At 36.3% G+C, this 13318-nt stretch overlaps 1 protein-coding gene across 2 annotated transcripts in view; it reads right to left on the minus strand.

The window, feature by feature from the left end:
* SNTG2 (syntrophin gamma 2) overlaps positions 1 to 13318 on the minus strand; it is a 146528-nt gene that overhangs the window by 110902 nt on the left and 22308 nt on the right. Inside the window, exons 3-4 of one of the 2 annotated variants that reach the window (XM_051778116.1) lie at positions 979 to 1030; positions 835 to 892 (exon numbers count right to left, since the gene is read on the minus strand). In XM_051778116.1, coding sequence (XP_051634076.1) covers positions 835 to 892; positions 979 to 1030 — 110 coding nt within the window. Of the gene's footprint in view, positions 1 to 834; positions 893 to 978; positions 1036 to 13318 lie in introns of both variants that reach the window. The other variant, XM_051778117.1, reaches the window with a different exon arrangement.

Here is a 13318-nt window from a genome sequence, read left to right on the forward strand (position 1 = left end):
TAAAATAAGGGCCCCCTGAAGAAAATTCAGAGAAAAAAAACAAGCACAGTTTGCAACATAGTAAAGCATGAGGCCAAATGTGGTGCCAAGCAAATGTGCTTAATCTCCATTGCAGCAAAGCAGGAAAAGAGCCTGATGAGTTCAAAAGATCATGTCACTGGCTTTGAGTCCTTTACAGAGCAGGACATGCACTGAGGTTCACAGTGCAGCACTGTCTTTTTTTGAAGGAAAGGCTATATGAAATTGGTAGATTTATTCTATGGAAGAGAGGAAACACACAGAAGCTTTCCACATAGAGACAACTAATTTTCAAATATGTAAAAGAATGCCTCAGAAAATAAAAGAACAAACTAATCCCCACATTTGTGTCCACCAGAGAAGAGACTTTAATTTCATCAGATAAGAACCTCAGTTCATGTTCCAAGATTCTGCCCACCTTACTGAAGAACCTCTTTGTTTTCCATACCAGTTCTCCAACTTGCCAAGTTAAGCCTGAGGAATGACATGGTCTCCCAAAGGTTCCTTTTGCTAGATAAACGTCAATGTAATACTTAATTAGGACAGACTATAGTGATTTAGATCTTGTGCTATCTTCATCACAATAAACATTAAAAATCACTCTCTGCTGCCATCTAGGCAAGTTAGTCATACCATATAGCAGTGAATTATTGTGTGGGGAAAATATATATTTGGTTTGTATTTTTTGAATCCTCTGCAATATTAAAGTTAAGAACATCAGTAGATTTTTGTGTCATAGTTTTGTTTCTGCAGTAAAAAATGATTCCTGAAACTATTACTTACTATGGTACTATATAAGTAAATAACATAAGTTACCTGCTTGGTCTTTAAATATTTTTGATATGACGACAGGCACTTTGTGCTCAGCACCACCCTGTAAGAGAGGCATATTAACCATGAGATCTCGAGACTGAAGTGGTCATACTGAAATTAAAAGAAGAAACGAGAAGTTACCCATACCTTTATGCTTAAGCCCAAGCCACCAACTGGTTGTCTACGAAGTGTAACAGTTCTGTGCTTTAAAAAATTGTAGAAAAAATAAATTTAGGTGAAAATACAATATCTGAATGATCATAGAAGATGTTCCTAGGTCCTCATTTACTTTTCAAAAATTAATTCTCAAAGGCAGCCTAGAATCTGAGTGATCAAGTTCAGTTCTGAAGTATCATTCAACACTGATTCGTAGGCATCACTTAATTCCTTACTACAGAGAGCAGAACTTGTGAGTTGCGTATGCAGACTTTTAGTAAGTTTTTCTATCCCTGAAGTGATATCCTGCCTGAACAGAAATTTTTACATACTTTTGCTTTGTTTTGACATTGGAAAACTGCACGAAGAGCTCTGAGATATGCATTTTCATAGCTATCATGTATGCATGTGTTCTAATTTTTTGATCAAAAATGCCAAAGTTTTCTAATCTATATCTCCAGATTTCTAGTTTTTTTTTTTCTTTTGCAGCATATGCTGAAAAACTTTTAGTGATAGTCTGCTTCAAATAGCTGATTTTTTGCATTTCATATTTAACTGCACAAAGAAGATAAACATTTATCAATATTTTTCTAGAGAAACCTATCACATGTTTAACAGTATGCTTAATTTGAGATTTCAATAATGTGTAACTCATGGTGCCTGACAATATAATAATAGCACTTCATCTGTTGACAATAATTATACACTTGAAGGGAACTTTTTCTGGAACAAGCTGAACGGTACTGGATAGAATATCATCTTTCTAGTAATTTCTGAACACATAAGATAAAATATATTTTTTTATTTTTCTTTAAATCAGAAATTATACATAAATACTCCCATATGTATACTCTCTGATTGGGTACTTTATGATTTCACTGATTCAGATAAATGTAAATATTTATTTCAGCAGTCAAGACCATAATCATATATTAATAAGTTATTTTAATATATGTAGCTCTTTTCTTTTTTTTTTTGTAACATTTACCTTGCTAGACGTATGTTCATATTGACTCAGGGGAAAGTGAAACACAATAAATCATAAATTTCAGTTTCATTTTAGGGGGGTAAAAGTAATCCATATAGTAAAAAGAGTTAGGAGTAGTTTCATACATTTTCAAAATTATTTCTCTTCCCATGAACACTGTACTACACTAGTCTGTGCTAAAAATGGAAAAAAAAGTGGAAAACTATTGCATTTTGACACGATACCTGACATATCAAAAGGTACCTGACATAATTTCAGATTATATAATTCAGTTTCATTAAAATCTAATTCAAATTGTTTATAGGTTCTTTTCTTCATTTGTAACTGCATCAAAACTTTTGATCTTCATTATATTACAATGCTTTGAGGTCAGATGAGCATAAATCTGGCAATGAACCATGCATTCCATTATGGAATAGCAGTAAGACCAATCCATAGAGATCTAAAGAGAAATAATTTTAAAGGGGAAAAGTGGTATGGAAAATACCTTTCAAATGACATGAATACTTGCTCTGAAATTTCCAATCTTGATGACAGAGTTGACTGTTGTAATAACTCTTATAAGGAAGTGATCTGATGCCCCACAAAAACTTGATTAAAAAAATAAAACTATTCAAAATAATACGGTGTATTTTAAGCACGTGTAAACTGGCCAGAGAGAAGATTCCAAATCAAAATTTAATTGAGATAAACCTACTACTTAGTAGAAATGCTTCTTGTAGGATAGTGACAATACCTGGATTATTATTTTAAAAAAAAAAAAGGTGATCTAAAAAAGTATATATATTTGTAAAGGACAACATTTATGATAAGGTAATTATGAACTGGATAGGTTCTAAGCATAAAGCAGTTCAAGGTGAAGGTCATTTAAGGTCATCCTGGTAATAAGCTCAAACAAATAGAGAAAAGCACTCTATCTGGCAAAATGTGGTCTTGCAAAAAACCCATGCTGAGTAAGAGAAAAACCCATATTCCCACACAAAGTCACTGAAAAAATAACTAGTGTAATTCTACATCATGAGGACATTATTAAAAGGCACATAGAGACTATAAATTATTTCAGTATCTGGCAGTGATGCACATCTTTAAATAAAACAGTTAGCTCTGATAATAATTTTGATGACGTAAAGAAATCAGAGAGGTAGCAGGTAAGAGCTACAGGAATGTCAAATAGCTTGAGAGATTTGTGTAGTACTGTAATAGATGCCAGGAGTCAAATATATTTAGCTTTATTTGAGAACGTTTCAGAGATGATCAAGCACAATTTTAAGGTATGTTTCTTGGCAGATGATCAAATCTTACAGACAGATACAGTAAAAAATGTCAATCACTTGAAGAGGAAAACAGACACATTAAGGCTATAAACACAAGACAAGATTTTAAACTTTTGCAGTATGACACACCATAACCCCATTTTTTAAAAAAACTTGCTTTTAATAGTAATGTAGCTGTAATGTATATTTTAATGTAATAGGATTGTACACCATAAGGCCTTGAGACCTTAGAGTATACAGATACTTCTATTTTTATTTACTTCTATATAAATAATCTTTATTTAGAGTAGGACTGTGTTATCTCATGAATGCAAATTTAGTTTAGTTCTAAATGCAGTGTTACTAAAATGCTTAGGAAATTTTTAATGCTAGCAAGCAGTACAATATGTAGGGACATCCACATAAATGAAATTAGTTTTGCAGCCCAACACAAGTATCCTCGTTCTACAGAGGAAGAATGGAAGCACACAAAGATTTGGGGGTTATTAATTCTGTTTTAGTGATTTGAAATGCCTAAACATGCATTTTTAAAAGCATTTATATGAACTTTATCTGCTCAAAGTACCTTCTTGACCAGTTTCAGCCTCAGCTGTAAATGTTCAGCATTTTAACACATTGTAATTTTACTGCAGAAGATGAGATGCACCTAATGCCTGATGTGTTAATTTGGTGTTAGTTTATGTACATGACACATCTAAGACTATATTGCACCTGTTTCAGGGGAAGTTTCATTCACCACTAGATACTGGTTATATTTTTCTTCCCGTAACCCCTGAACTCATTCCCTGAGTATCTTCCAACACAGAAGACAACACAAAGCCAAGAGTTAAGAGATAATAGCCTGTTTATTTCTGGCTTTCTAGTCTTTGAATTTGAAATTTTATTTTAAAGAAGGAAATTAAAAACCATTTTTGGAGGAAAACCCACAAATTCACATGGTTCATTATAGCCTATTTCCACATAATCCTTCATTGGGACCCTCAAAATTCAGAATCGGATGCTCACTACAAAAAAAAAAAAAATCTTTGGGTGATTTAGAGGAGATTCAGCATTAGATACCTGCTGAAAACAAGACAATACTGAATAATTATTCACTTTTATTTGATCTCTTCTCTCTGTTCCCTCTAATTTATCCTATTGTAGTCCCATATTCTCTTCTCAGGACCTTTCTTTGCTTTCTTTCTTCCTATCTGGCAATTCAGAATTCAGAAAGAAATTTTTCACCTCTTCTTCGAGTCAAAGAACAGACTATTTGTTTGACAACTCCAGTCTTGCAAGCCATGCCTAATGCTGAAATAAAGCAGGCTGGAGGATTTTCTCCAGAAAAGAACACAGTAAAACTCCTGTTCACACAAATAAATTTTCTTTCCTTGAAAACGTTATTACTACCATCCATACTGCCTCACTGGGACACTACATGACACACGCTATCTCCTGATTTGGTCTGAGGCATTGTTTGAGAGGGCTGTACCTGAAATTGTCCAAAACCAAGACAGAGAGTAAACTAACACCCAGTATAGACAATTTGGCACAAGTCAAAACATCACCAGGGACCACACTCACACACAGTATAGACAACTGTGGGCCAATGTTGAATGTGTGCTATGGTTGTGTTTTATTTTCTAGTAGAGATGAAGTCACATAGACCTGTCTATGATGGATCTCACCATAAATGAAAAAAAAGAAAAAGGAGGACACCAATATACATTAACTACATGAAATTATTTAAATTAGAGTGTTTCCACTTATCCCTATAAGTACCAGTAATGTCAGAAGCAGATGTCTGGCTGTACAAAGAATGTGTTAGTTGAGAAAAACTCAACATAAAGTTGCAAATCCCTTGAACACAAAAATCACCTTCAAAGGAATCTCTTTCCATCCTTTATCATGGAAGAAATGAAGGCAGAGTTCACGGAAGATTAGATCTGAGTACTTTCCCCCAGAAGAAGAGGGGATATATATATCTGTCTCACTGAGAAGATTGAGAACATGCAACAGGTTGGTGATGTGGGAAATAATTCCATTAGTAGTTCTTGTAATGGATTATTTCAATGCACTGTCCTGATATGCAAATTCCTTTCTCAAAGCAGAAATCCCAGACATCTGTAACGGCGGTAGATGACCATCAAGCAAACAGATACATTTATGACTCCAGGGAAGAGACTCCAAAGTGTTTGACTGAACAAGTTGTTATGATCTAGTTGTTAAAATTATAAGAGACGCCCCTACCTGAATTAAGGTGCAAATGAGACCAGATGCCAAAGTCAATAGTACAGATTTTATTTAACAGTAAATGTGAGACAGAGAGAGGAAAAAGAAGGGTCGGGAAAAAAGAGAGTGACAGAGAGAGATTAAATAGAAAATATATCTCGACTCTGTGGAACCTAGCAGCATCCCGTGGGTCCAGTTCTTCTGGTCTTCTCAGTGGTGAGGGTCCTGCAAAACATAGAGTCCAATGGATTAATACACATTCAGGAGATGCCCAGGCACCTCCCTTGGGGTGGAAGTTTTACAATCTCTTGCAATAGACTCTGGATTTGTTGCATCGCTGGGTCACATGAAGTCCTCTGGTGGTGAAAGACTTCAGGAATGAGTCTGAGGGGGTGCTTTGGGGGGTCTTTGATGGTTTATGACCCCTTCTCAGGTGCCTCTCATGTGAATGTCCCATCTGGAGCAGGGGGGTTTACTCCTTCTTTTTTGTGTGGAGAGATTTTGCCATCACACACCCAAAACCCTTCTCCTTCTTGAGCCCAGCTAGGGCTGATTCTCAACACAGCTGTTGACTTTGGCTTTTTTTGTGGATACATTCTTCTTCCCTGAGCCTTTGTTACTTCTCCTTAGACCTGAGATAATTTGACAACAGTCTTATCTCAAGTTCCTGTCGGAGTCAGGAGGTATATTTGGGGTCATGGTGTGCTTTGGTGGTCGTAGATGGGCAGTTCCTTCTTTGCAGCTTGAAAAGAAAGTCTTTCTATGATTTTGACAATGTTTAGGACATTAGCAACTTTCGGTCTCTTGCACAAGTGCACGGTGACACCTCCCACAGGAATCCTGCTTAACCAAAGAAGGATCAGGGGGGTTTGGTCTGCATCTGAACCAAAAATGCAGAGAAACACAGGAAATAAGTCCTAAGTATGAAAATTACGTAGGAAAAAAAGAAATTAGAGACCTGAACTTCTACATTAAGGTTCTCCAAAACTCGTCCAGTAATCCCTGTAGGGCTGGGAAGATAAACAAGATTTTTTTTTTTTTTCCTTCTTAAAGAGATGGCTCAAGGAGGATGGATTTATGATCATCACAAACTGCGGGCTTTCTTGAAATAAAGAGAGCCTGTAAAGGAAGCACAGACATCATCTGAATTGTAAAGGAACCAAAGCTGCTGGTACTTGCAATTCAACAAGGCCACAAATAAAGTTTTAAACTGTAGCACTGGAAAAGTTGACAGGTACAGAAGACAGTATAATTATGGATGCTGTTTCTATTATGAATATAAACAGGGATATTCTGTATTCAGAAGTGAAGGACAAGTTAAGAAGAGAATAATACAAACAGAAACTGTAAAACAGAGTGTCAGAATGAAACCAAAATTGCACTAAATCTGAACTAAACAGAGGTATAAACACTTCGGAGAGGTAGGGAAAACTTTAATACTGGGATACAAATTATACAAGAAATGTAAAATAGACTAGATAAGCAGCCAGAGTTATCAAAAAAAGAAAGATATGTATTTCTCACAATAAGGTTGCACAGTCTTGGAAGAGATTCATGTCAGAGCTATTTCGAACACGAGGACAAACAGTGGAATAACTGGAGGCTTTAAGTGAACCACGACAGCAGACAGGTATAAATACAGGACAGTTGAACAAATAAAATTAATAAGACAACTACCCCAACAGTAAACCAACAGATTCCAGGCTAAATACAAGCCAAACACAGGTGTAGAATCTTCACTAGTGGCCACACAACTAGGATCATAACAATGACTGAAATAGGGAGATAGGCAACAGGAATGAGAAATGTAATGGTGGTAACAGACTTGACTTAACCTCAGGTGGATCTGGCAGATATACATAGGATATAATGCAGTCAATAAAAATCAAGTCTCTATCAGTCACTGCTTCATGGAGCTCACAAGACTAGACTCAGTACTTGCCCTAGTCAAGTACAGTATGCAAGATCTAGTTTATCTTTTCACAACTGAAAAGCTACTTTGTAATAGCAACCGCTATTTACTTTACATTCAACACTTATGGAACTATGATACCAAGGAGGGAACTATGCAAAAGTGAGGAAGTGTGTCTAATGGAAAAATAAGGAGGTCAGCTAAGAAAATTAAAACTTTATAGGCAGTGTATAGAGTACTTAAGGATACCAACTGGAAACACAGAGACAATGAATACACTTATTAAAAGGACTTAATTAGGAGAAAAATGAAAATCACATGGCTAAAGAGGAGGTTAAGAGAGGTAAACACATAAAGAGTGATGGACATATATTCATACAAAGACAAGAAACCAGAACATAAGCAAATAAAATTAAAAACCAAAATTAGACAGCAGCAGGAAAAAGAGTTTCAAAAACAGTCAAAAAGAATAAAAATGAATATAAAGCTTCAAATCTATTAGGTGCAAGAGGTCTCCCAAATAAACTAGAGGGTTGATTTATGATCAAGATATAAAAATGCATACTCGGAGTCAATAAGGCCACTGAAGGCAAGATAAATGAACTCTTTCCTTAGCATGAAAAAAACTAGACATATTCCTACAACTGTCTCTGGAGCACAAAGGAGATATGGGTCTGTCTGAATTTGAAATCACTTCAGAAACAAATTGACTAAGCAATAGTAGCAAATCACCAGGGTCAGATACATTTACCGTACTCTTGAAGGAACACACCGATGAAACAATGCAGAAGCTCTGTAGTAATACTTCTCAAAAAAGCCTTGATACATGATGACTACAGAATTGAAAATAAAATCCCTATTTTTTTTATAAAAGGTTCAAGTTCTTAAAATGCTTAGGAAATTTAAGGTCTGCACTAAACAAGTTAGAACTACAGGAGAAAAAATAAAATCTCTAGACAGCGAAGAGATACTATAACAACAGAACTGGCAGACATGGAAAAGACAATGTATTTTTTAGAGGTGAGTTAGGATAACATAAGAACCATGAGGGAAGAGCCTTGCACAGATATATGGATAATTCAAATTAGTTACAAAACAGACAGAAAACAAGGTGATGAACTAAATGTGCAACTTTCTCAACGTAGGAAGGTCACTAGTGACGTTCCACCTTTGCCTACATTGCAACATGCATTATTTAAAATATTCATGACGAAATAAAAAAGAAGGGGTGAGCAATGAGATTATCTTTGCTGCTTGCTGAGACAGGAAGCATAAATGAACTGAAAATATTTGCAGAACATCTTAAAAAATATTAACTGGGCAACAAAAAGGCAGACAAAATACTATAGCAGATAAAAGCTAGTGAGAGATTTTTTACCCATGCGCATTATTTATATAAGGAATTAGGATTGATTCTAATCAGTCACTTCTATTACAGAATAAGATGTTATGATTAAAGTAGCTGGTTCCATAACATCATCAGTGCAGAGTTCAGTAGTGGTCAAAAACACCAATAAAATTTTTGGGAGTTTTAGCAAAAGACAGGAGTGTCGATCTGCTAGAGGGTGGGAGGGCTCTGCAGGACAATGGTATGAGGTTCAATAAGGTGAAGTGTCAAGTTCTGCACTTGGGTCACAGCAACCCCACGTAGCACTGCAGGCTTGGGGAAGAGTGTCTGGAAAGCTGCCAAGCAGAAAAGGCCCTGGGGTTGTTGGCCAACAGCTAGTTGAAAATGAGCCAGCAGCATGCCCAGGTGGCCAAGAAGGATAACGGCATCCTGGCCTGTATCAGAAACAGTGGGGTCAGCAGTACCAGGGAAGTGATTGTCCCCCTATACTCAGCATTGGTGAGGCTGCAGCTCAAATCTTATGTTCAGTTCTGGGTCTCTCACTACAAGAAAGACTTGGAGCATGTTCAGAGAAGGGTAAAGAAGCTGGTGATGGGTCTGGAGAATAAATCATATGAGGAGCAGATGAGAGAGTAGGGTTGTTTAGCCTGGAGGCTCAGGGGAGACCTTACTGCTTTCTAAAACTACCTGAAAGGAGGTTGTAGCAAGATGGGGATTCGGCCTCTTCTCCCAAGAAACTAGCAATAGGACAAGACGAGAAAGCCCCAAGTTGTGCCAGGGTAGGTTCAGGTTGGACATCAGGAAGAATTTTTTCACTGAAAGGGTGGTTGAGCATTGGAATGGGGTGCCTGGGGAGGTGGTGGAGTTACCATCTCTGGAGGTGTTCAAGAAAGAACTGGACGTGGCACTTAGTCCTATGGCTTACTTGATGGTGGTGTTCAGTCAAAGGTTGGACTCAATGATCCTGGAGGTCTTTTGCAACCTTAATGATTGTACGATTCTAAAAGAACAGAGACCAAGAATAGAACATCATTATATCTTGCAGAAATCCAAAGATCACCCCATCTTGAAAACTGTATATCATTTTGTCTCCTTGATATCTGAAGCTGTTAAAAACTGTTCAGAAAAGGACAGTAAGGATGACGGAAGCACAAAAAAGCTCCTGTACAAGGAGTAACAGGCTATAACTCTTAATCCAGGAAAGGAGACAGACTGGGGATCAGGAGGCTACAGTAAGTAGCACAGAGGACAGTGAATGGGAATCAGTTTTACAGCCTTTACCAGTACAAAAACTAGGAGGCATAAAATGATAGTATTAGGAAGCCTAGTTCCTATCTGGAACTAGGACCAGAACAAAGAGAAAAAGATGAATCTTTGTGCAATGTATAGCAGACTCTAGTGAGAAAAAAATTCTGCACATTCAAAGTCTACATGGTTTCAAGGGGATATTGGACAACTATAGCAAAAGTACATCTGTTAAGAGCTAATACAAAACTGTATTTTGCTAATACAAAACTGTACGACTTGTGATAGGAAAAGTGTTAAGAGAAGCATTAAGTTCTTGCCCTGTTTGGCTTTTCTAGGGAAACATTAACAGCTGCCATCAGAAAAAAAAAAGCGGGTTCAGTAGATTTTAGGTCTGAATCAGTCCTGAACTTCTTAAGCAAGAACAAAATTTCATGACTATGAAATTTGGACAGAAACCCACACCAGCTTTGCAAGAACTATCAAAGAAAATTCTACTCCAAAACTTCTGTAGTATTTCTAGGGAAAGAAAACCAACCCTATCTTTTTGTGACATTGCTGATAATGTCATGAACTGCATGCAGTTGAAAACCTAATGTTTATATCTCAGTCAAATATACAAAGAACTCATTTCACTTTTTGATTGCCTGCAGGCTAGATATAATTTTTCTTTCCAGACTAATTTATTTATAGTTTTACAGTAAAGTGAGACAGACACCTGTATATCAGGGTTTTTTTTAAATAAAATACAGTGTTACAGTTGACTCTCTGATGGTTCCATAATTTTATTTCATTAGCCAAGGAAAACGCTTTAGACCGTCTTACTAATTATCAATCTGAACAGGAACACTGAAATTAACTTTTTTTTTCTTTTTAACTAGCATTTTGTTTTGTTAATGTCATCCTTTATTAGTTTCTAAAGTTTTTTAAAACTCTTTATTCTCATGGCTTCCAAAGTACTCAATGTGTATACTATAACAATCACTCATTACAGATGTGCTGCAAAACAGAAGCAATTATGTACCCCCCACAGCACACCACATAGTAGGCTTGTTTTGTTTCGTTTCTCGGAGATTAGAGAATGAAGTAGTACCCTGCATGAAACTTCAGGATACATTTGAATAGACAGAATGTAACTAATAAAACTGTAATTGGCAGGATAACAACATGAAATATTCCTATCTTTCTGAGACCTTTTATTTTTGCAAGTTGTCAACTGGTGAGGCAGAAAATTTCAAGAACTTCAAAAATGATGCCAGACAGGGCATATGTTGAAAAGCAGATACAACATAAAATTTTAACCATGTAGGACGCAGGTACCATTCAAAAGAACACCATGTCAACAACTGTATAGAGAAGAGACTACTTTGTAACAGGTGCAAATAATAACAGCTACAAATAATAATATAGCTGAAAAAAAAATTTCCATGCTTTTATTGGTTTCAAAATCAGTTATACTTTTAAATGTAATTTGGAGAACTATATGGTCAAATATCCACGTTTTAGGTGTGAGATAGCTCTTTAAAGAAAACTTACCAGATTCTTCTAAAACACAACGACTCAACAGAAAAGTTTATCTCTTGAAAGGTCTTTTATATCTTGTTATTCGTTCATCTGAAGTGACATGACTGAAGCTTAATGGACAACATGAGAAGGTAATCACAGTACTTATTTCTGGTGATGTGTTTTAGCAAGATTTCATATCCACCTGCCAATGCCTACCCAATGTGTCATTATTACCAGGTTGTTAACATTCAGGACTGGCACCTGTGGTAAAAGGTATCTCATTAGGAAAAAATATTCCATCTGTCTAAATGAACAATGTACTAAAGGGATTTCAGAAGAAGATTCTGCTTGAAGAACTCCATTGGTATAGATTTTTTTGGTAAAAGACTCTGAATGTATCATATTTTACTTTCGTGTGCCAGTCTGCATGAAAATATTAATGAATACATATATTATTTCCAAACATCAGACTGAGGCACTCAGTAGAAAAGGCTGGAGCACTTGAAAGAGACCATGTTCTTCAGCTTTTGTAGAAACTGTTCTAAGGAAGAAGCCCATTCACAATGGCTAGAGCAGGTTGGAAGAAAAAAATGACCAATGCTTTGATTAATTTTTGTTCTTTTCCCTTGTACTTACCAGTAAGACTACTTGTTCTACACATATTTATCATTTTGCCAAATATAGATTTCCACTTCCGCTCATAAACCCCTCATTTCTCACTGATTGGCAGCAAACTTCCACCTCCCCCCATGGATAAAGGTTGCAGTGTATCTGTTGGCTGACTGCCTTTGTAGAAATATGCATTTAAAACTACAGTAGGGGCTGCTCTTGGCAAAATTATTTTCATATGGAACTCAGAAGAAACACCATACTGAGCAAAGACGGTATGTGTGGCACTCTAACAAGAGATGGTGATGGATTGAGTTGAACAATATGAGCATCTACATGACAAGGCTAGAACCACACAGCCTTATGCTAATATGTCATAAAGCACACCAGATGAGCTGCATTGACAACACCCGGGACTGGGACAGATTCCTTCTTCCAGAATGTGGCAGTCAGCATCAAAGAATACTTGACTAGAAGCCAGAAAGCAATGAGCTTTGATTTATGCTTCCTCACTCACTACTGTTACTATTTATGTATGTCATGCAGCCTTTACTAAAATTCCTGAATATACACAAATCTCAAGAAATAAGTGCACCCTGAGGAAAATGTAGATGTCACACAGCCACTCTCAGTAACTGTAACCACGAGTATCTTATAATTAACCAGGCAAACAATAAAAGAATGCACTGAAAAATAATGAAACAGCATTTCCATAAAACTACATTGGGGGAGGGTGTGACTTAAAGAACTTTACTGTAAGTAGGATTTGCTATATTGTTAGTTATAACATCTGGTTTTCAGGAAAAGATTTTTGCTCAAAGGTGTCTGCATAAACATTAGTTCCAAACACGTATTATTTTTAATAGACTTCTATACTCTTAGAAATAGCTGTATTGGTTAAAAAGACAGTGTAAAGTGGAAAAAAATATTGAGAAAATGGAAATGTAAGTCAAGAAAACCTCAAGAAAGAGAGCCAAAGACACAAATTAGTCCTCCATGGTATCATATGATGCCTCATTCTCCACTTCCATGAAGTGGAGGCAATCTGTAATAAGGAACAGGTAGACAAAATCCAAAAGATTATTTTGAATGGGAAAGAGAGTTTTGAAGCTTAACTTCTTGCATTGCACAGGATCTCACCTTTTCCCTAAAGAACAGAAAGAATGTAGCAATAAAAATCAACTGAGACATGCCAGTCACTGTTCAGCTTTGTATAAAGTCAAAGCAGATCTTTTTGT

Source organism: Manacus candei, unplaced genomic scaffold (assembly GCF_025592945.1).
Source record: "Manacus candei isolate 608988 ecotype Guabito, Panama unplaced genomic scaffold, ASM2559294v1 h1tg000011l, whole genome shotgun sequence".
Taxonomy (NCBI): domain Eukaryota; kingdom Metazoa; phylum Chordata; class Aves; order Passeriformes; family Pipridae; genus Manacus; species Manacus candei.